Source organism: Cimex lectularius, unplaced genomic scaffold (assembly GCF_000648675.2).
Source record: "Cimex lectularius strain Harlan isolate CLEC.00 unplaced genomic scaffold, Clec_2.1 scaffold128, whole genome shotgun sequence".
NCBI lineage: Eukaryota > Metazoa > Arthropoda > Insecta > Hemiptera > Cimicidae > Cimex > Cimex lectularius.
This window is the reverse complement of record NW_019392876.1, coordinates 753,547-777,322: the sequence shown is the minus strand read 5'-3', so window position 1 is coordinate 777,322 and position 23,776 is coordinate 753,547. Positions and strand designations below refer to the sequence as shown.

At 35.2% G+C, this 23,776-nt stretch overlaps 2 protein-coding genes across 3 annotated transcripts; one reads left to right on the top strand and one right to left on the bottom strand.

Moving 5' to 3' along the window:
• Nucleotides 1-12,078: 12,078 nt before the first annotated feature.
• On the bottom strand, nt 12,079-19,195 carry LOC106668284 (probable medium-chain specific acyl-CoA dehydrogenase, mitochondrial). Of its 2 annotated transcripts, none has more exons than XM_024228971.1 (11): nt 19,052-19,195; nt 14,192-14,273; nt 13,967-14,134; nt 13,771-13,871; nt 13,620-13,700; nt 13,430-13,560; nt 13,248-13,356; nt 13,048-13,188; nt 12,810-12,911; nt 12,580-12,750; nt 12,079-12,522 (listed from the first exon to the last, which is right to left on the bottom strand). In XM_024228971.1, exons 1-11 carry the CDS (start codon nt 19,088-19,090, stop codon nt 12,373-12,375), a joined length of 1,275 nt encoding a protein of 424 aa, XP_024084739.1. In that variant the 5' UTR covers nt 19,091-19,195; the 3' UTR covers nt 12,079-12,372. The 2 variants fall into 2 exon arrangements, with proteins under 2 accessions (XP_024084739.1, XP_014252380.1); XM_014396894.2 differs by lacking the exon at nt 19,052-19,195 and adding an exon at nt 16,501-16,633.
• Nucleotides 19,196-20,006: 811 nt separating this feature from the next.
• LOC106668255 (UPF0193 protein EVG1) lies at nt 20,007-23,405 on the top strand. Its single transcript, XM_014396833.2, has 4 exons — nt 20,007-21,861; nt 21,927-22,154; nt 22,211-22,369; nt 23,167-23,405. Exons 1-4 carry the CDS (start codon nt 21,771-21,773, stop codon nt 23,376-23,378), a joined length of 690 nt encoding a protein of 229 aa, XP_014252319.1. The 5' UTR covers nt 20,007-21,770; the 3' UTR covers nt 23,379-23,405.
• The last annotated feature ends 371 nt before the right edge of the window (nt 23,406-23,776 follow it).

Sequence of the window (23,776 nt, the reverse complement as noted above, 5' to 3'; positions counted from 1 at the left end):
ATCATAAATTAGCTTAGCATTTGAACGTCGCTTTGGAGGTCACTCTTATTTTGGATTTGTCAGCATTGTAATCAATTTTGCTATTATTCTATTAAAACCTAGCCATATTCGGTGTAGTAAAATGATTTTTATAAAAATTTAAAAAATCAGTAATTTCAAAAATCTTTTTGTTGGTTCCCAAAATTCTCTACCTACCCCCTATACTGTTTAACACTTCTGATAAAGTTAAAGAAAAATTCTCTTCTTTTTAACTTATATAGATTATATTCGGCTTAAATAAGCCATATATGTACTTCCAAAATATTTACTAGCATTCTTTTAAAATAGGTTACTGCTTAGTCCGTTGATAAGGTGTGAATTATCACTCGTGAACAAATGGGTTTGCGTAAAGATATGGGTTGGAGAGATAGCGTATGTTCCCTATCGTCGGCAATTAATATACATTTAAAACAACAAAACAATGACGGTTTTGTACCTTTTTTGACGTTCAAACCGACATTTTACATCACAGTCGAGAAGTGCTATAGCGATAACAATAATCTTGGGGGGAGGGGGGGTTGCGCACTTTAAGCACAATCATATACATTTTTTTAAATTTCAGATGGGAAATATTTAAACCTATGATAAGTATTGTAATACAATTCAAAAACAAGGGAGGATAGGCCAGACCAGGATGTCGACAACGACCAAGCTGCATGTTAATCACCCTATAGACGTCACACAATTTTAACTCTCTAGTTCATCGTTTTTATGGAAGAAATGTTATTGGTGAGATTTCATCGTGTCGTCTGCGAAGAGATGAATTTTGATATTTACGAATTATGTTGGTCTGCCTATCCTTTCTGGATTGTCTTCGGCATTTAGCCATTTTCAGTATTGGGTCTGTCTTGCCACGCCTTATTTATATCCCTGACCAGAATCAAGTCCATAATTCTAGTAATTCTCTTTTGGACATTAATAGAAATGGTGAACATGAAATTTGGATCATTTAGGCCTGCCTAACCTCACTTGGTTGAATTATCTGTCAGATGCGTTTCGACATTTCGCCATTTTTAGAGTGTCTTGCCTCAAACTGTTTATATCCTTGACCAGATACAAGTAATTATATTAGTTTAATTTTGAGTTTAATAAAAGTGATGAACGTAAAATTTGGTCGTTACCGATCATTTTCGTCTGCCTATCTCGCTTGGTTGGTCTGTCAGACGCCGGCACTTCCTTACTTAAGAGTTGGGTCTGTGTCTTGCCCCACCCTGCTTATAACCCCGACAAGATACAATCAGTGTTTCATTGTGTCAACAAAAAGGATGACTAAATTTGATCGTACGGATCATTTTCGTCTAGTTATCCTCGCTTGGTCGGTCTGTCAGACGCTTTTCATCATTTCGCCGTTTTCAGGGTTGGGTCTGTGTATTGCCTCAACCCGTTTATATCCCTGACCATACACAAGCAATTCTAGTAGTATAATTTTTGACATTGCTAAAAATGATGAATATAAAATTTGGTTGTTACCTATCATTTTCGTCTGCCTAGCCTCGCCTGGTTGGTCAGTCAGATACGTTTCGCAAATTCAGAATTTCGACATTTTTAGTGTTGGGTCTGTGTCTTGCCTCACCCCGTTTATAGTTACAACTTAATTAACTTTTCGACTGACATTGAGTTGAGACTGGAAAAAACGCGAGAATAGGCGGTTGATAGGAAATGTTATTAAAATCATCATCGAAAGCAAAACTGTCTCGGTTTCTTACCGTTTAGGCTCTTGCAAAACGTCCATTAAGTGTCCAATTAACTAAGCATACAATTGTGAAGTTAATAAATATTTTCAGCCTCGGTGGTGAATTCTTCGCAGGCGATAACATCAAAATGCTGATGGCGGCATATTTTACAACCTCTCGTAAAATTACGTTGATCGCTGAACGAGATACAACAGAAAATATGTTTACTCGAGTACGCTAAAGGTTAAAACGGATTCCGACTAACTGATGATAACCAAATTTCTACGATAAATACAGCTCGACTGTGCTCATCTAAGTAAATTTCCAGCAATTTTTCACATATTGTCCCCTAGTTAGCATTCGAACATCAATAAAAACTGATTTTTGTTAAAATTTGGCAAAATTAAATTGTAGAAATGTGTGGCGATTAGTGACCGTTAGTCTATGATTATTTATTAATGGTGAGATGCGGTCTGATGTGACGTAGATTTCAGAAAAACATTTTCTTTATCGCGCCAACGTTTCGACCTTTATTGAGATCATCTTCAGGGCTCAAAGTGTTTGTTTTCTGCGTAATTGTGCCATTCTTGCGTGTCGTGTTGAAAACAAACACTTTGAGCCCTGAAGATGATCTCAATAAAGATCGAAACGTTGGCACGATAAAGAAAATGTTTTTCTGAAACCTACGTCACATCAGACCGCATCTCACGATTTCCAAATAATCATTAAATAAGATCACGAGATCCAAATAAAAATTAAATAGGAAGTAACAGCTCAATTAAAAAATGTTAATTAACATTTAATTAATATACTAACTTCATAAATGAGACCTGCCAATGGGTAGAGGCTTCCACTAAATTTTAATATGAATTTTAATTGTTTGTCATTATTTAGCATTATTGTAGTAACAAGTTATTATTAATTTATAAACAAATAAAATTTGAAATCAATAGTTCCAAATTCTGACCAATTTTGACAATGAATCCAAATTAACAGAATTAACAGAATTACCAGCGTAAGTGAATTTAAAAATCTGAGAAAAGTGACATATAATTATTCAATTCCAGCAAGAAATAATTAACTATTGCCGATAAAATCAGCCCATAGGGTATTACAAATAATTGAGAACTTTTTATTTTCTTTGAAATTGTCAGAGCTTCTGATATGCTGATTGTGTAATATTATGGTGACAGAGTAATGTGTATTGATACAATAACATGCTGAACTACGTCTTCTTCTGGGCAAAAAAAAAACAACTCGTCACAGATGAATTTCTGATTACTCACAGCGATCTTTTCCATGTATCATCCTCACTGCAAGAAAGCAGAAAGGATTTAACGATTTTCGGTTCGTTTTAACGAACTTGGCAAACATCAAAACCCTTTGTGCAGTTCGGAAGAAATGGGAAAAAAAACGATTATGCGAGTCACGGTCCGGATACTATAGCTGATAACGGAAAGATCAAACCTCGTGACCTTAGTTATACATAGGAAACCATAGGAAGAAAACCATATGGTCTTCGACACAATCTAGACCTAAAATACCATTAAATAAGGCATATAGTAGGAGAAGATATTAATAAATTACTTAAACAAATCTCGGTACTTTCTGGAACTAGTTGCCTACTTCGATAGCTCTGTCGACCAACTAGCTTATTTGTTTTCAGCTTATAAACAAAACCATGTGTTTTTCGGACCAAAAGTACATTTTTTTAATCTATATAAAACAACGATGGTTTGTTAACAGAGAAACTCGTCCCATGAGATTCTGAGTTTTAGATCTTAATCTTTTTTTTCCAAGTCAGCCACCGTGGAAAAAAACTGGAACATTAATTCGAAGGAGAGAACTTTTTGGCTAAGTCACCCTCAGAGGAATTATACACAATTTTGAAAACCCAAAGCGCGTCAGTCAGGGAAAACAAACGACAGTGTAATAAAACGATCGGAGGTCGATTAAAATTTTAAAATATATATATTATGCACTAAATAAATTTAAGAAAAACGGTTTATAGCCTACGCCAAAGCCCTTACATAAATCCAGGTGAACATCCGTGGTGTTTATTAACAAATCAACGTCCATAAAAGCCATAAATTTTTTCTTTTTTTTTTATTGAACCACAATCTAAAACAATTGTTCTAAATCAACACGAATCTATATTTCAAATTTTGTGGAGTACGCCATATACATGAAAGCTGTTTTAAAAGCTTAATGTTTTCTCTTTTCCTTTTTTAATCATAATCATAGGCCAAATTAAAAAATCATTTTGTACTTTGTTATATATAAATCCTGGAAAACAAATTTGCCAGACGCACTAGTAACTTTCTCCGACTCCAAATGATTTTCGATTTTCGATCCAACTTTCGTTTAGAGTGCGGGGTGAAATAAAAAATAGTTTTACAAATGTAAAAAAATTATTACAAAAACACCGAGGTAAATTCTGTTATTCTTCTCAGCGTTAAGTAGATTTTCCCACATTAATATTTAAAAGGCGAAACACGAAAACAATAACAAAGAGCCACTAATGATGATATAATGGGGTAACGAGCAATGAAATATTTTTGGTTAAACTTTTATTCAATGAACATCCGTTGTCCTATTTCCCTTATTATTTATGAAATATTGCATTGTTAGTATCTTCTTATGGGATTTTATCTAGGCGATAAACAACAAGTTGTTCAAGGGCCCACACACGATAATAATAGAAGGTAGAAAAAACAATTTTGAAAGGCTGAAAAATAAAATTTCTGAATCGTCAGAAGAATTAAATGTTGTTCTTAAAGACGTCGAAAAATAATGAACGACATAAGGTTAACGAATAATGTTTTTTTCAAATTTTCAAAACTCATAATATAAATAATACTTTAGCACGCTTTGAATTGAGTAGGATCAGAGAGGGAGAGAGAGAGAAGACAGGAGAGAGACAAGAAGAGAGAGAGATAAAAAGAGGCAGAGGGAAAATTGGAACGATAAACGTATTTAGATGGCGGAAATAAAAAAAGAAATAGAAAACCAAGTGCGACAGTGGTACTCATTAAAACGAGAAAAAAAAAGATAAATCATATAGATATACAGAATCGACAAAAATAGGCTGTGAGAGGAAATAAGAACGAGAGGGGAGGGAGAGAGAGAGAGAGAGAGAGAGAGAGAGAGAGAGAGAGAGAGAGAGAGAGAGAGAGAGATTAAGTTTGACAGACATACAATTAGACAGGACAAATAGACCGAACAAGAAAGGGACAGGATAAAATAAATAGTATGTAAATTGAGACGGAAAAGAATATCACCCCACATCTTCGCAAAATTAGTACGTCCCTGCAAGAACCATAAATGTAGCTGTTCGAAAAATTCTATCGTATAGGAAAACACGACACAATTTGCCTACGAATGTTCAAATGTTAAAAAAGAGAAAATTTTTCGCACACCACTGCTAACAAGCAGTGGTAAGGAAAGTTGAAAAGGAAGATCGTCCAACAGAATTGTTAGAATAGGCGGAAGGGTTTAACTAATTCAACGTCTCTATTGCATGGATTTTTCAGTTAATGAAAGGAACTCACATTCTTTTTGTAGTAATAACACAATAGCGCAGTGTTAATCTAAGAGATTTGGGACGTAATTTTAAGTCGTAAAGCTGATTTTCATGTGCATATTTATCATTCTTATATGCTTGATGACATTTTCAATTTTTCCCTGGTCACCTATGACGATCATATGCAGTGAGTTTAGTGTAAAGACGGAAATAGTCTTCACGAAAACTGTCCATGGAATGATAATCCGAAATAAGTTAAGTAATCAAAACATCCAACTGCGTATTTTAAATTAAAAGCAAAACCTGGACAGAAAAGGATGAAAGGCAGAGGAGGGCCACTGACCTAGGCAATGCTAACCTTGCGAAAATTCCCCTTTTTACTTTCTCTCTTCCATGACATTGTAAGAGAAAGCAGAGTGATTCCTGTTATGTAAGGATTGCATCCTATTATGACTTTACCCTGCCAACCTACATACCTTCCTTCCCCTTTTCTTTTCATCTCCTACTTTCGACCTGTCCGTCGTTTGATTCCACCTTCTTCCGGCATTTTCTCGTTACAGGTCAATTTTATTTTTGCGTTATGCGGCTTTATTATCAACAGCCAAGACAAAAAAAAATATCCTTTACCGATAAATAATGTTTTTGCCAAACTCAGGAAACGGATATATGCATTGCATAACTTTACATGTATTTTTTTTAAATCCTGGAACTGAATTAGAAAGAAATACATAAAATTAATAAACGCTGTTTGGCCAATAATTTTTTTTAAACTAATGTACAATTGACCTTTGAGAAAAAAGTGATTGTGGACAGAAGGCTCGATAAAATTCCCTACGTATAAGGGTCATCAAGGAGATAATTTTAGATATACTAATTTTTTATGCAAAATATATTACTCTTGAGAAGAGTAAAAAAAATGTTGTTTGTGACGACGTCCAAAAATAATAAACGATAAAAGTTTGATTGGTCAGAAGTAAACTTTGTAACCATCAAAACCAAAAATTACTTTTTTTTACAAAATCAAATGATAGATATTTTACTCTGAGTGAGTGAGTGAGTGAGTGAATGAGTGTGTGAGAGAGAGAGAGAGAGTGAGTGGGGGGAGAAAGGCAGGAGACAGATGGAAAGAGCATCCAAATTGATAAAGAAATCAACATAGAACGAGAAAAAAGAGATTCAGCTTTAGAAGAGAGAGAAAGAGAGAGACAGAGAGATACGTAGATAGATAGATACAGGGAGATAGGCACATAGATAGAGAGAGAAAGATACGTAAATAGATAGGAAGATAGAGAGAGATAGGTAGTTACATAGATAGATAGATAGATAGATAAATAGACAGATAGATAAATAGACAGACAGACAGATAGATAGATAGATAGATAGATAGATAGATAGATAGATAGATAGAGAGAGAGAGAGAGAGAGAGAGAGAGATAGGTAGATAGATAGATAGATAGATAGGTAGGTAGATAGATAGATAGACAAATAGATAGATAGAGAAAAACAGAAAGAAGGAAAGAAAGAGAGAGAGAAATAAAAAGAAAGAAAGGAAGGAAAGAAGGAAGAAAGATAGAGAGATCGAGAAAGAAAGAGATTGAGCTTTAAAAAAAAAAGATTGAGCGAGAGCGAGAGCGAGAGAGAGAGAGAGAGAGAGAGAGAGAGAGAGNGAGAGAAAGAGAGAAGAGAGAGAGAATGAAAGAGGGAGAAAAAGAAAGAGAGAGAAAGGGAGAAAAAAGAGAGAGAGAGAGAGAGAGAGAGAGAGAGAGAGAGAGAGAGAGAGACAGACAGACAGACAAGCAGACAGAAAGTAGACACATAGACTGACATACAAACAGCGAGAGAGCCTGACAGTCAGAAAAAGATAGGGGGAGGGATAAGACAGGATAGAGATAAATGAGGGTGCAAAGAGTGAAAAAAGTGAGATACAGATTGAGAGTTTGTGAAAGAAAGTAATAGGTGAGATTGATATAATGCGGGAGAAAAAAAATATACAGAGAAGAAAGAGAGAATAAGGACGAGAAGAGAGAGGAAGTTGTAGATAAGAGGGAGAGAGAGGAAAGTGATAGATGGGATAACCTACTTAAATGACATATATATTATCTTGCTAATTAGCTGGGAAACGCTACAATTTTTTGTTTGCAATATTTTTGTATTTATTTTAAATTTTTATGTTTTAATCTATGTATGAAAAGTAGTTGTAATTGAAATTATTGTGTTTTAATGTGAGAGAGTTTGTAAAGGCTCACCTGTAGAATTATTGTCGAATGATACTTGGAGCTCTTCAGTTTCAGTGTCGTGAGTGTTGATCTGTTCGATTTCCGAGTTGGTCTCCTGAGCGGAGCTCGTCGGCAGGCTCACCGTCATGTCATCGTCGCCCATTTTCCGTTGTTTTTCGCCTCCCGGAAGAAAGGTCGTGAAAACCGGGAGCCGAGATCTGAGCAAGCCCTTGAAAACAGGGGTCGGTTTTTCTATGCCAAGGCTCCACAAGTCTCTGCGGGGGCGGGGCGGGGGGTGAAAATCGAACGTGCCACAAATGTAGGTCTATAGGCCACTTGAACAGTGGAGCCCCACTCGACGGAGGACGGCCGGGGGTGGAATCAGAGGGTCTGAGACGATATCATCTCCGCCTCGCGGCTCGTTTGGCTTCGCTTCGCCGGCTCCGGGCCAACGCACGTCGACCCTCGATCTGGAACTGGAGTTAACGAGGACGGGCAGATCCTGGGCGGATACAGGTTAAAACTGCAAACATGGCCAACGGGCCGGTTCTCGAGGGACGGGCGGCGGCCCAGAAGAAGTCGACGGTCACCACACGAAGACGGAACGCGGTCGGCCACGGTTTTCGACTCCCCGTCGGCTCGCGGGACGGCACTTTCCACGAGAATCGGGAGGAAACTTTCAATTAATAAAGGAAAGTGTTTTGACTCGTGTGCCACTGACAAACATGGCCGATCCTCTAATCACTCCGCCAAGAACTTCCCGCGCTATCTCTTGGCGCCCAAACAGTACCACTTACCCCAGTTTACAACACGACCTGTTGACGATTAATCACCACTCATAATTTTTACAAAAACCCATCCAAAAAATTTGGTCTTGTTGGATGGTGTGCGATTGGATGACTTCATGTTCATCAACTGACCGACACTGATCACTTCACCGGGTATCTTCATTATTCTTATATTGCACTTTTATTAAATATCAGCTTTGTACAACAATCATGTCCGCCAGTTTACAACACCAACAGGTGAAAATTATATCTTTTCTTATTTTTTATCATTTCATTCATAATATCATGCACAAATTTCAATTTTCTTTCACTTTGTTGGTTTTAGTTGGTATCTTTATTATTCAGATATTGCACTCTTGTTAAATATCAGTTTCATACAACAATCATGTCCGCCAGTATACAACACCAAGCGAAAATTGTATCTTTTCCTATTTTTTTATCATTTCGTTCATAATATCGCGCACAAATTTCACTTTTTCACTTTATTGGTGTTAGCTGGTGACTGATAAAATTGATCATTTCACTGGTCCATCTATTTTGACATTACGCTCATATTAAATATCAGCTTTGTACAACAATCATGTCCGCCAGTTTACAACACCAACATGTGAAAATTATATCTTTTCTTATTTTTTATCATTTCATTCATAATATCATGAACAAATTTCAATTTTCTTTCACTTTGTTGGTGTTAGTTGGTATCTTTATTATTCGGGTACTGCACTCTTGTTAAATATCGGTTTCATACAACGATCATGTCCGCCAGTATACAACACCAAGCGAAAATTATATCTTTTCCTATTTTTTATCATTTCGTTCATAATATCGTGCACAAATTTCACTTTATTGGTGTTAGCTGTTGACTGATAAAATTGATCATTTCACTGGTCCACCTATTTTGACATTACGCTCATATTAAATATTGGCTTCGTGTAACAATCATGGCCCCCAGTATACAACACCATCAAGTGAAAATTATATATTTTCCTATTTTTTACCATAAAAAATTACATTTTTTTTATCATTTCATTCAATATACTCATTCAAAAAGATAACTTTGGTGGTATTGGAAGGTGTGCGATTGGATGACTTCATGTTCATCAACTGACCGACACTGATCACTTCACCGGGTATCTTCATTATTCTTATTTGCACTTTTATTAAATATCAGCTTTGTACAACAATCATGTCCGCCAGTTTACAACACCAAGAGAAAATTATATATTTTCTTATTTTTCATCATTTCATTCATAATATCATGCACAAATTTCACTTTTCGGTGTTAATTGGTCTGCGAGTGAATGAATTCATGTTGAACTGATCGACACTGATCACTTCACTCCATTTAACCTTACATAACACCTCATATTAAATATCGTCTTCATACGGCAATCATGCCCCCAATTTACAACACTACCAAGTGAAAATTATACCTTTTCTTATTTTTTACCGTTTTGCTCCACCTACCATGCAAAATATTCACTTTTCTTTATGGACAACAAATTAATTTTGTTGGTGTTAGATGGTCTGAGCGTGGATAACCAAATGTTCAACTGATTGTCATCGATCACTTCACTGGGTTCATTTAACCTTACATTGCCCCTCATATGTGGTCATACAACAATCATATCCCCCAGTTTACAACACCACCATTTGAAAATGATATCTTTTCTTATTTTTAACCATTTCCTTCAACCTACAATGCAAAATGTTCACTCTTCTTTATGGACAAATAATTAACTTCATTGGTGGTAGATGGTCTGAGCATGAATCACTATGTTCAACTGATCGTCATTGATCACTTCACTGGGTTCATTTAACCTTACATTACACCTCATAATAAATATTAGCATTATTTAACTATCATGTCCCCCAGTTTACAACACAACCAGCTGACAATTATCTCCAGTATTAATTTTTATAAAACCCATCCAAAAAAATCAATTTGGTGTTGTTGGATGGTCTGTGATTAGATGACTTCATGTTCATCAACTAACCACTGGGTATCTTCATTATTCTTATAGGTCTCTTATTAAATATCAGGTCCGTACAACAATCATGTCCACCAGTAAAAATATCTTTTCCTATTTTTAACCATAGAAAATTACATCTTTTCTTATTTTTTTAACATTTCGTTCAACATATGCATTCAAAAAGATAACTTTGGTGGTATTGGATGGTGTGCGATTGGATGACTTCATGTCATCAACTTATAACACACATTGATCGCTTCACCAGGTATCGTCAATATTCTTATATTGCACTCTTATTAAATATCGGCTTCATTCAATAATCATGTCCTCCAGTTTACAACATCAAACAAGTGAAAATTATATCTTTTTTTTTTTTTTTCATTTTGTTCATAATATGCACAAATTTCACTTTTCTTACACTTTGTTGGTGTTAGTCTGTGAGTGGATGAATTCATGTTGAATTGATCAACACTGATCACTTTACTCACTGAGCCATCTATTTTGACATTACGCTCATATTAAATATTGGCATCATGCAACAATCATGTCCGCCCATTTTCAATATCACCATTTGAAAATTTTATCTTTTTTTATTTTTACTGTATCGTTCAGCCTATGATGCAAAATGTTCCTTTTTCTTTATGAACAATTAATTAACATCGTTGGTGTTGGTCGGTCTGCAAGTGGATGAATCACGTTGAACTGATCGACACTGATCACTTCACTCCATTTAACCTTACATTTAGGTGGCCATTCACCCCAGCAGTCCAAACAGAGCAACGTCATTCCAAAAATCATGTCAATGGCAAAACTGAATTGGGTGCTGAGCTGTGCCGAATATTCAACCGGTCCAAACTCCATCGCGCCACTTCAAACATCTATGGCGTGATGACGGCATGGCACGTTCGTGAATGGGAATACCTGGCGTGAATGGTGGAATATTGGCACACTGGCTTGTCGTGAATAGGAAAACCCGCTTTTTATTGGCGCAGTCTCCGTCTTTCTGTCATTGAGCAAACATCTCCATTGTACATTCTCAAAAAGTCAAAAACGTTTATTCTTTATTGGTTTATTGTTGAGGTGATTGAATTGTATAAAAGTTTACCCTGTTTATGGAAAGTGGTGGACAATGATTACCACAATAGAAATAAAAGAAATTCGGCCCTCTACCAGTTGGTCGACCTTTTCAAAACAAAGGATACAAATGCAGCGAGCGATGTGGTATTGATAACCCCTAAGTGTTGAACAGAAATCGTAGTAGCGAACTTAAGTTCTTCGTAGTTCATCCCTGTAGTGAGAAATAATGTGGCTGTAACCTTTCATGTGGAGTGATGATATCTCTCATGACTGTCTTTCAATCAAGGGGGTTGCAAGCTGAAGTAAATATAAATAAGACGTTTCATCCATCCTTAAATAGTTCTTCCAATCAGTGGGTTCAAGGGAAAGATCTTTCACTAAATTGATGTGGGTATTACGGCTTCTGTTCAGGAGCCACTTCTGACACCATTACTCTTCGGTGTTTTGCTTTTTATATATAAACAAACAGGAGCATAGCACAAGAGATCGTCATCCACTAGATGACGATCGGAGCGACTGGCTGTGGAGAGGTTGTGAATGCCCCCTCATATTTCAGGCACTCCAAATGACTATATGGCTCGGCACGGTTCCATTTGGAGCGATCATGAATGGCCACCTTTACACCCCAAATTAAATATCTTAATACAGAATCATGTCCCCCAATTTACAACGCCACCAAGTGAAAATTATACCTTTTCTTATTTTTTACCATTTTGTTCCACCTACCACGCAACATGTTCACTTTCTTTATGAACTATTTCTTTTGGATGGAATTAGTTAAAAACACCATTCTAAAAAAATAAGTTTTATATATTAATGTGTACGTTATACAAGAAAATACAGAAGAATATTCGAAAATATACGAAGTACATATCAGCAAAAATTAAAAATTCCACACACAAAAATCAGTCTAATTCATACAAAAATCGTAGAAAAAAATGGTGCAAACAAAACTAAAATTAAAATTTAACAAATAAAACCATAAAGAATATAATTAAGATTAAAAATATGCGAAAAAATATCCCCATATCTATACCATAAAAATTTACTTTTTTTCAATCTCCTCTAAAAAACAAACTATATTTATAATTGTTGTTTTGCTCGGTCAATGATAGCGCGAGAAATGATAAGTCTTTGAATCTGCGAGGTGCCTTCGTATATCTGGTAGATTTTTGCATCTCGCATGAGCTTTTCGACGGGGTATTCACTGTTGAAACCATTCCCGCCAAAAACCTAATACAATTTGGTATTTAGAACAAATCTTGTCAATTCTACATTCGATATTTTTACCTGGACAGCATCGCTGGCACATTTATTGGCGACGTCGGCTGCATAACATTTTGCGATGGAAGCCTGGAGAGTGTTCCTCCTCCCTTGGTCGACTTCCCAGGCGGATCTCTGCCAGGCGAGCCTTGCAGTTTCGACGCCGATTGCCATATCGGCGAGCAAGAATGATACGGCCTGAAATGCAATTTATTTAATTTTCCGAATTATTTGTTGAAATGTGTATAGTTGTTTACTTGATGAGTAGCAATCGGTACGCCAAAAGTTTTCCTTTCGAGTGAATACTTCACAGCCTCATCAAGTGCCCTTTGAGCTAAACCTACTGCTCCAGCTGCTACCTTTAAATTTTTTTTTAATTGATTAAAAAAAGGACAAAAGTTTCAATTTTTTTCAATTTTAACTTGTCAGTTTCTTGATTTTTTTAAAATCTTCAATGAGCTCTTTATTATTAAAATTTAATAATTAAAAACTTACTGGTGGTCTTGTCTTGTCAAATGTCTCCATAGCAATTTTAAATCCAGCGCCCTCACCAATTAGAACATTTTCTTTTGGGATCCTAACATCTTCAAAAGTTATCCCCCTAGTATCGGAAGCTTTTTGGCCCATATTCATTTCCTGAAGAATGAAAGTTAACAAGGCTCGCTAATTTTGTAATAAGACAAAGTGTAGTTTACTTTTCTTCCAGGAGTCAGCCCAGGGGTGTCCCTCTCGACAATAAATCCTGTGAAAGCTTTTGAAGCAGGTGCTTTTGGATCTGGGTGTGTTCTCGCCAAAAGGAAATACCTTTACACAAATCCGCAGAGGAAAAAGCATTAGAGAATGAATTAATTAAACATAATAATTAATTAAAAAATACCAGTTTGCCACTCCGCCATTAGTGATCCACATTTTCTGTCCGTTGACAATCCACTCGTCCCCTTTTTTCTCAGCCTTGGTTTTTACACCATTCACGTCAGACCCTGCGCCAGGTTCAGTCACACAATAGGCCTAACAAAATTAACAAATTTATTCAAAATTTATATAAAAAATTGAAAGTGAATACATACAGCGAGTAAAGGTTCTTCGACAAGCCGGCCAAGATATTTCTTCTTCTGCTCTTCATTTCCTGCAATTAGAACTGGTGTTTGCTGTAATATTGTGCATTTTTTATTCAACTGTTTGGAATATTTGGCTTATTGATTTGTTGTTAGTGCTTACTCCTAGGCCACTTGCTTCCAGTGCTGTCATAATTCCTGTACAACCATACGCAAGTTCTTCAGCTACAAGACAACCATCAAAAACACCCATGCCCATACCTCCTAGAAATATTCAATATACAAGATTAAAAATAAAAATTAATTTTATAAAAAAAAATAATAATAAAAATATAAAAAATAGAATGATTCACAAGTACCATATTCTTGCGGGATGTGGGTATTCATAAGTCCAAGACTGTGCGCCTTTTTGACAAGGTCCCATGGAAATTTTCCAGTTCTGTCGTGTTCAGCGGCAACTGGGATGATTTCCTCTCGTGCAAATTTTCTCGCCAGGTCCTGGAATTCTTTCTGCGTTTCATTCAAACCTGGAAGTGAATATGCATAAAAAGTGAAGATGTGCCTTGGAACTATTTTTTACCTACCGAAACTCATCCCATTCGGGTACTTGGCATCGGCTGACATGGTTCTCATGACCATGTTGATACCATTTCGGCCACTTAAAAACTAAAACAAATAAGCAACATAAATTTATTTATTTAATATTCAGTTCAGTAACAAAATTAGAGTTGGGTGAGAAGATCCATCATCACCGATTCATGATTTAAAATGGCTAAAAATGTTAACAAAGCCTTTAGTACTTAATAGCAAATCCCACCCTTCTATCTTTTATCATATTTTTTAATCATGTTTTTAGTTATCAGTAGACCGAATTGTAGTGGCCAGGTCAGGAGGTTGGGACCTCCGGTCTTTATTTTTCATATCTCTTTAGACCTGCGTGCCCACAGAACCAGACCAACCATGGTTTTGCCATTCTGTTCCAGTTCAGCACCAACTTCAAATACAGGTCTTGGTATTTTGGTCTCTCAGATGCATTTCAGTTTCTCACCATCTTCAGATACAGGTCTCAATGTTTTGGTCTTAAAGACACGTTCCAGATTCTCACCATCTTCAGATAGAGATCTCGGTGTTTTACTTTCTCGGATGCATTTCATTTTCTCACCATTTCAGATAAGCTCTCGGTGTTTTGGTCTCTTAGACACATTTCAGTGTTTTTAACCATCTTCCAATACATGTCTCAGTGTTTTGGTCTCTCACGTGCGATTCAATTTTTCACCATCTTCCAATACAGGTCTTGGTGTTTTGGTCTCTTAGATGCGATTCAATTTTTCACCATCTTGCAAAACAGGTCTGGGTGTTTTGGTCTGTCAGATGCGATTCAGTTTTTCACCATCTTTAATGATCTAAAACAACTAAACTACTCATTCATCACTGAGAGAACAAAATAACAAGAGAAACGACCAAAACTTGACCCACAGATCAAAACAATGAACACAGGCAAACGAAAATGATCAGAAACCTAAATCCTGTTCACTTTGCTGAGTCCATTTATTCTTGGTTTCTTACACTACAGCCAATCATTTTTTGGCATCATCATTATGATGAAGTGAAGTTAGCAAAGCCGAATGTAAGAATAGACCCAATAAGTGTCCATATCCGTAAATCCATCTACACACAAATCAACTATCACGACCAATGTAAAATGCTGCCTATATCAAAATTGTTTTGATGATTGATAGGTTTGTTACAGTTACAAAATAGTTAACTAGATATAGGGATAAAAGAGGTGACCAGAAAAGCCAGAAATATTGTGCTCCTGTTTTTTTTTATAACTAACTGGCCAACTTCGGGTTGTTAATCAGCCTCCATAGCCTTGCCGACGGCTTCTTAGTAAAACTTTGCTTGCAGCTTTTTCTTTCCTATTTGCAAAATCTGCATCTGCATAGACCTTTGCAAAAGCATATAATATGTTCCGTGATCTCCTCCTCTTCTTGGCAGTATCTGCGCAGTGTTTCTTCTGTCTGTACTTCTATTCAGTACATGTGCCTTTTAGGCGGCAGTGTCCAGTCAGGTGTCCAACCAGAACCCTTCCAGTATTTTCTATGTCCTATGAATCTCTTCGTGTACCTGGCGATTTATCCACTTTTGGGGCAAGTTGCTAGGCCACGGTATGGTTTGGGACCTAGAGAGCCCATGTCAATCTTTTCTTTGCTTATATCCATGTAGTTCCAAACATTCTTTGCCTTCACCTCGCATAAGGCCTTCGGTGCTTCCTGATTATCAGAGAAGATGGCTATCTTCCGAGAATGTATTCCTAATCTTTTTATTTCCCTGGTGCACTGTTCAATCGCTATGATTTCAGACTGGAAAACAGTAGCGTATTTACCTAAGTTTAGAGTCGGTTCAGTCTTTGGATTGATCCCAAAGTGCCCTTGTCAGTTTTAGAACCGTTAAGTAGTTAACTAACACGCTGCTTTTGAGAAACCAAAGCAGCTAGGATAAGCAACCCAAAACGATCGAATAAATTACAGTAGTTTTTTACATATCATTTTTGTATGCACGTGCATAGTTTTAAAATTGGAGAAAACCATGGAACTTTCCTTTAATAAAGTCTAATCAACTATGTGATTAAAATCTACCAATCAAATGTCAATATTTGTATTGTACTGTCACATATTTTTATATGGTTTAAAATTGATTTATATGGATTAATTGGACAGATTTGTAATGAAAAAATTAAAAACTAGATGTCACAAATTTGAAGGATGACTGAAAAATAACTGCTTCAGATTAAAACGTCATATTTTAAAAGGTCGAAAAATGCATGAAAAGCTGTCAAAACAATAATATTTTTTTACCCAATCGAGAGAATCAACGTTAAATATATATTTACCTGTTTCAGAGACGACATTCTGGCCCGAGGTAAAAATAAAATGTGAGAAATTGCCTCTATTCAGACAGTGCTAGGTGAAGTTATATTAACAGAGAACCTTGACTGGTGTTTTGGTTGGGAGGCCAAAGTCTTAACTGATAAGGTAAATGGGAAAGTAGTTCAAAAATTATCAGACTGAAAGGACGAAATTTATCTTTCGAACCTTTTAAAATTTAAATTTAAATTATAGTAGACAAAAAATTAAACTGTTGAAAAGAGCCCAGCACCTTATCCCATAGACTAAAGGAGGCCTTATCCCAAGCAGTCAAGCACCTATGAATAGAATAGAAAGGCACATAATAATCATCAGTTACTTTTATTTAATTAAATAAATAAATACAAATAAAATATAGTGGTTATTTTCAAACAAATAACACAAATTGACCGAAAGTTATCTGCAGTATTTTCAATATTTATTTATACATTATAATTATATTTTTANTAACAAACAATAATTAGTATATATAATTGAATATATATTATATATTATAATTTAAAAAGTTTTTAAAAGTTTATTTATCTTTCTTACAACATGCCGATATTCTCTCGACTTAAGCTTGTATAAGGATGCCTCTTGAGATCAAGAGAGAGAGAGAGAACATTTTTTTTCTTTAAATGAACCCTCAGGGTGCCGGTGTTTTTGAAAAAAAGACCATTTGTAAGTGTCGGGTTCAAATGCAGGGCCGCTGAATTCGAACCCGGGACCTTTACCTTACAGTGATGAGCGCCGTGTCAACGCCTAAACCGTTGCGGCCACCAATGCCCCTAATTGCATTATTAGAGGGGAAGAAAGTGCTATTATGCATATCTATCTACTGCACACTAACAAGTTACTAATAAGATTATTATTAATGTAACATATTAATATAACACCTCCCTACTCAAGAGAAATCTCCCCTGGGAGTCTTACAATTGTTATTTTATGCATAAATTTAATGTCACTACAATATACACTATCGTTATAAAATTGAACGTAATACATAATGTACAATAGTAATTATTTTATTAAATGAATGCATAATATTTGCCTTACATTTCTAATGCTTCTAGATGCTTATTACCAATTTTTTTCACATTAATATAAATACTATTATTATAGGGATTATAACGTAAAGTATAAATGTATAACGTAAAAGTATGTATAAAAATTGAATTGATTTGGTTGATTTGATTCAGATATATTTGTGGTAGGTTGAATTTTTCCAATTTAATGCTGAAGTCTGTAGTTTGCTCTGGTGAGATTGTTGCATTGGTTTACCATAGGTTGAAGTTTTGAACATGAGAGGTTTTTCCTGTGTATATGAGTTTTCCGCTAGTTGCTTTTATCAGAAGTATGCCTTGTAGAATTCTTGTTTCCACTTATTCTGTTTAGAAATTTTATATGTTCAGGCGTTGGGAAGATCGCCAGGATTTGGTTCACTTCTGGGATGTAATTCAAATGGTTGCTGTCAATATGCGGTCTTGTATATTTGCAGGAAATAGTAGTTCCTTTTAAAATCAAGTCTTCGCATGTACTTGTATGATTGTTGATTAATGTTTGAGAACGTGCTTTGTGTTTGAGACAGATGTCATTGAGGTATATGATTTCTTGAGTCTTGGATCTAAATGGGTATTTGTTCCTTGGGATGATAGTTAAAAAGTTACTATTTATTGTACTGGGCACTGTTACCATGTAGACCAACTCAAATTCTTGCTCTGAACATAATGGTACATTTATAAAATACATTAGTCGTCCTTTTCTAATATAAAATTTACTTTAACATATTTTCAAAATCTAAAACGTTATTGAGTTTTACATCAATGCACATTTCACCTTTATAACAATTTTCTAAATCTTTGTGTTTTGACAATAACTCATAATAGTAATAATTTACAAAAATTAACTAAGTATTCGATGTCCTGTAGAGCACCACAAGGCAAATGGTAAAGGACAAGCATTTGTTTGGATGCATCTTTAAAATCTTTCAATAATCTGCTTTGCCTAACATCTTTTTCCATGAGATTGATTTTGACTTCTAACTCACTCTAGAGTACTCTATTAAATTGTAGAGTTTGAATGGTTTAATTATATTCTTTAATAATTTATGAAGTACATGGATTGAAATTGGTTTTGCAAATTGTTTTCATTTGTTTTTATGTGATTTGACCTCATTCACCATCATAGTTATCTAAATTCCCGGTAATAAATTTTACAATGGAACCGTTTACAATTCCTCTTTTGGATCTAGTTTTTGAATGCACCAACTAATTATTTATTTTGTCTTCAATGATCATTTGTGAAAAGTTAATTAAATGAAAGTATGGTGTAATTTCTTCTTTTATTGTGTAATTAAGCCGTGCATTGGTTGATAGTTTGTCGTATTGATTATTTAGAATATGATATTCAGTAAATAGGCATTTTAAATCAAAATAATAGATGAGCATGTGCTCGGAAGTGTGTAGTTTTGCTGAACCAAGGTTGATGGGTTTTTGGCTGTCTTTTATGTTGTCTGTGTCAGAGGAGGTGACATACCATCCGAGCAATGCGATGGTCAAGATGATTGAAGACCATGTTCGCTGGTTTTCAGAGGTGTTAACTTCTTCTTTGTGTCTTCTTTAAGAATTCTTCAAAGAATCTGAACGCTAGATACCAATGTTGCCAGTGTCCTACCGACTACACGAGTTATAAATAAACTACCTCGATTGGAGTAAAGTTTATTTATCTATATTTCAACAGTGCCGATGATATTCACTCGACTAAAGTGTGTAAAAAAATGCCTCTTCAGGTCAAGGGAAGGAACAATTGCATTATTAGAGGGGGAGAAAGTGCTATTACGCATATCTTTCTACTACACACTTACATTGCACATCTATCTACTATGTAGTTACTAATATGATAATTATTAATATAACATATATAAGTAGTAATTAATAATTGAAGCATAAATAATAATATACATATACAATAATTAAAAATGTGGACATATCAACATAAAAAACACAAATAAGATAATGCAAGTATTATGTCATAATACACTTGTGCATAAAAATATAAAGGAAGTGAGAAGGAATGATAAAAATCCAGTTAATAACAACAGAAATATATAAACAAATATAAAAGAAGTGAGAAGGAATGATAAAAATTTAATGAAAACAACAAAAATATATAAACAAGTGAAAAGGAAATGAGAAGGAATGATAAACATTTAATTGGACAATAGAAATATATAAGCAAATATAAAACAGTGAGAAGGAATGATAAAAATTTAATGAAAACAACAAAAATATATAAACAAATCAGACATATCTTCCATGGTCAATATTTAAAAAAAATGCTTAAATCGACTTAAGGAAAGGTAAAAAGTGTCACAATATAAAGGAAGTTTATTACTCGTTTCCAAGTCGAGGAATCGGCCTAAATTTTAAATAATTTGTATTATAATTAGATTTTGAAAATAATTTTTTTCTGGTATTAAGTTGTGTAATATGGAAATTTAACAAATTGATTAATTGGGTACACTTGATCAAATTATTTAAGAGTTGTAAGAAAATATCAGGTCATTATTTTGTCATCTTATGTTTAGTGCAGTTCTCAGTATGCTAATAACACAAATATAAACTCAACAGATGATAGTGCAAAATGTCAGCCCAGAGTTGGCCTTAATATGGCTTTTATTCAAACAAGACTAAAAATGGAGAGTATATAGCCTGAAACGTCAAAAACAGAGCAGTAAAATATCTGGGAACAAGCTTGTACTAATTACTCAAATCTTACTCTATGGTGATCAAGTCTAGGTGGCTGCCACCAAAACAAATATCAAAAGGATTCAAATCTTTCAAAATAAAATACATCGAATCGTGCAGAATGCTTTGTAAAAAGAACACCACAAACTTAGTATTGTGAAAGGTCTACAACCTGGGAGAGAAAATTGAGATACTGAAACCTTGGGACAACATCCAGTATAAGCAGCGTGATACATATAAAATATCTGTGATAACTAAAATTATACAACTAAAGCAATACTGTATGTTATTTACTTGTTATTATTAAGATCTAAAAAATTATAGTAATAACTGAAAGTAAGACTGAGGCTGATGTGGCTGGATGACACGGAGGATTTTAGGAAGTTGGAAGTAAGAGGATGGACAAGAAAAACAGAGGCAAGAAGAGAGCTTTTGATTCTTGAGTTGACTGAGGCCGAACTAGGGCTGTACTGCCAAGTAAATAGATTAGATTAGTAAAGGAGTCGACCTGTTTACAACCTTTACACCACGACCAGTATTGATCTGTTGTGTATTTCCATTGCTGTCTAGGGCTCATCGTTAAGCTTAAAGCTTTTTACTAGATCCCCAAAGATTTGTCAACGACTCCATTGGTTATCCTTCAAGCCCAGGAGTAGAAAACTCAGCTTACATAAATTTTCGCATTAACAGAGAACATGTTCTGCTGTCTTTTCTTCTTCCTGGTAATATCTGTGCTGCTCAGAATTTATACACATGCCTCTTCATTGCCCCTCGCCCAAGAAGTTTTCAGCCTTAAACAGCAAATAAAGCATCATCTTCAAGCAGAAGTTTGTGTTATTGAGAGGTTATCAATTTGAACAGGGGATACAAAAATAAAGCAGCTCATCGGAGCTTGATAATCAGATCGAAGATGACTCTAACTGTAAGATTTTCAAACAAGTTGGCAATGAAAAACAGTCCTTTCCTGCTAGGTTTTAGGATGAGAAGGAAATTAATGTGGCTTTCACGCTAAAACTAGGTCCCTTCTGTAATTTACATCACTGGGTACAATTTGAAAAGAAGGCATAAGAGGAAATGGTGAAAAACCGACAGGTTGTTTGACCTGAAACGATAGGCTTAAGACACCTGAAAAAGATTGGTGCCATTTTCATGTTCTTCAAAGAAGCATAAGAGACCCTGGTTGATTTAAGACTCGGCACTTTTAAAAAGAAAGATGAACACAACCTTTAAATACTATTTTTTCAAGCTGTTTGTAAAGATTAGAAAGTGCACGCATTATGGTAAACATGACTGGAAGATTTGGTGGTAGAAGAAAAGCCAAATAAATTTAAATAATTTAGATTAAGTTGTCAAAGCATGGTTTTTTGAAACATTAGGTTTAGTTAGTGATTAATCAATATCATAATAAAACATATGATGTTCCCATAGCGACTGTACATTGTAACAGTTTTATTATGTGCTGAGTTTTGTTTTGGATTTTTTATCGGTTTCTTTTTTTTCTGACAATCATGTCTTCCAAAGATGCAAGAGTCTCCCCTGGTGGTTTGTTCCACTCAAGACGTACAGAATATTCTCCAGAGACACAAGCGTTTCTCAAAGGTGCACATTGCGTATCTAACTCTCGTATGTATCCTTGCCGAGCCGACCTTTCTTCTCTTTTATAGATCTAATTCGAGAAAGCAAGCTGTCCATGTTCCAAAGGAGAAAGCTCCAAGAGTCTGTGAATAAAGGAGAACCGCTTCCGCTCCCTCCGAATAAACCGGTTCGAAGTGTGAGGACGGAAGTCGAGGAGAACATAAAGTACTTTGCCTGCCCCAGGAGGCGCAAGAAAGATATGATCAGCGAATCGGGCGCTTACGAAAGGGAACAGTTCATACCCAATTATTCCACAAGTAAAATATCGTGTCATATCCGGCCGAATTTTTTCTAGTATAGATTTTATGTCTAGGAAATCATGACTTAGAGAAAAAGAGACTTCAGGATTTCATGGCATTTGGCAAAATAATCACTGAAGACAAAAGCAAGGTTTTGGCCAAGCTCAAAGCAAAACAACACAACAAAGATGAAATTGACATTATGATAGAAAAAGACCAGCGTTACACTGAGAGTAAGTTATTCAGTTTTTCTGACTCACAGTGAATACAGTGGGGGTACTTTTTTTGCCCTGTTTTCAATTTCAAATTTACACCGAAATCATGAAAAGTCTGAAGATTCCAGGAGACAAACTCAGGAATCCCACCCTCTCCCTTCCTCAAGATTGCAATGACTGAGTCACCCCAGAACACCCACCCTAAACCATCCCTCATCTATACTACTTGATACCCATTTTTATGCTAAAAAATTATTCTGTAGCGATAAACAAAATCTACTATACACATATATTTCTGTCGTTTGAAAAAGCAAGTTTTTATAAGTTGATCCGTTAAGAAGCATCGGTGGCCGCAATGGTTAAGGTGCTGTCACAGTGCTCTCTGGTAAAGGTCCTCGGTTCAAATTCAGGGAATACCTTCAAATGGGCTTGTTTTCATAAACACCCAAGGATACATAAAACTTTAATTAACGAGGGGTGTTAATGGCCGCAATGGTTAAGGTTTTGACATGATTCATCCCTTTAAAGGTCCTAAATTTGAACCCAATATATTTAAAAAGGGGCTTTTTTTCTTAGAAACACTGGCACCCGAGGATTCATACAAAGAAAACATTCTCTTCCTTGAAGCACACTACTTAGTTGATCAATGTAGCAATACTCCCAAAGTCCCTATTTCTCGAGCAAGTCACACTTGTGAGACTTCCTTTTATTTAAAAAACTTCTAATTCAGACCCAGGAAACATTCTCGCTTCTGATATCCGCAGTCGTGGTTAATTTATAGCTAAACCCTTCTTTATTTTTAATTATTTTTGTAGCTCTCAAGGAGATCAAAGAACGTCTCGATTTTCTCAAATTTATGGACGAGAAAGGGGAAAAGGCTGAATACGATCATGTCATAAAGCAAGAGATTGCTGCAAAAATGAGACAGCTGGAAGACATGGATGAAGGATTTAGGATCGAACAAAGGAAAGAATACAAAGAGATAAGAGATCGAGCTGCGTTAAAGTTGTATGGGAATCTGTCATAATAATAAAACAATTAGTTGAATATTTAATTGTTCTTAATTCTGGACAATACTACAAATATTTTTAAAAAATTAACTTTTGCATGGTGTGTGTTTTAATAAACAATTTTGAAATTTTGAAGCCATATGCAATATCTAAGATATGTTTTCTTTTATATATATCATAATCAGGTTTGAAATAAGCTGGGACAGAGTTAAAAAATAATCTGCATTGATTTTTGCCTTGAAAATAATTTTTTAAAATGAATTTGCTTTGAATTATACTCATGATTATTCTTATTGAGTTAATATACACTTTGCATGATATAAAGTGATGAGAAAACTTATGAACTATTTTGTTCAGTATATGTTTTATTTATAATTATCTTTAAAATTTGTTCTTTTATTGTGTGTAATGTTTG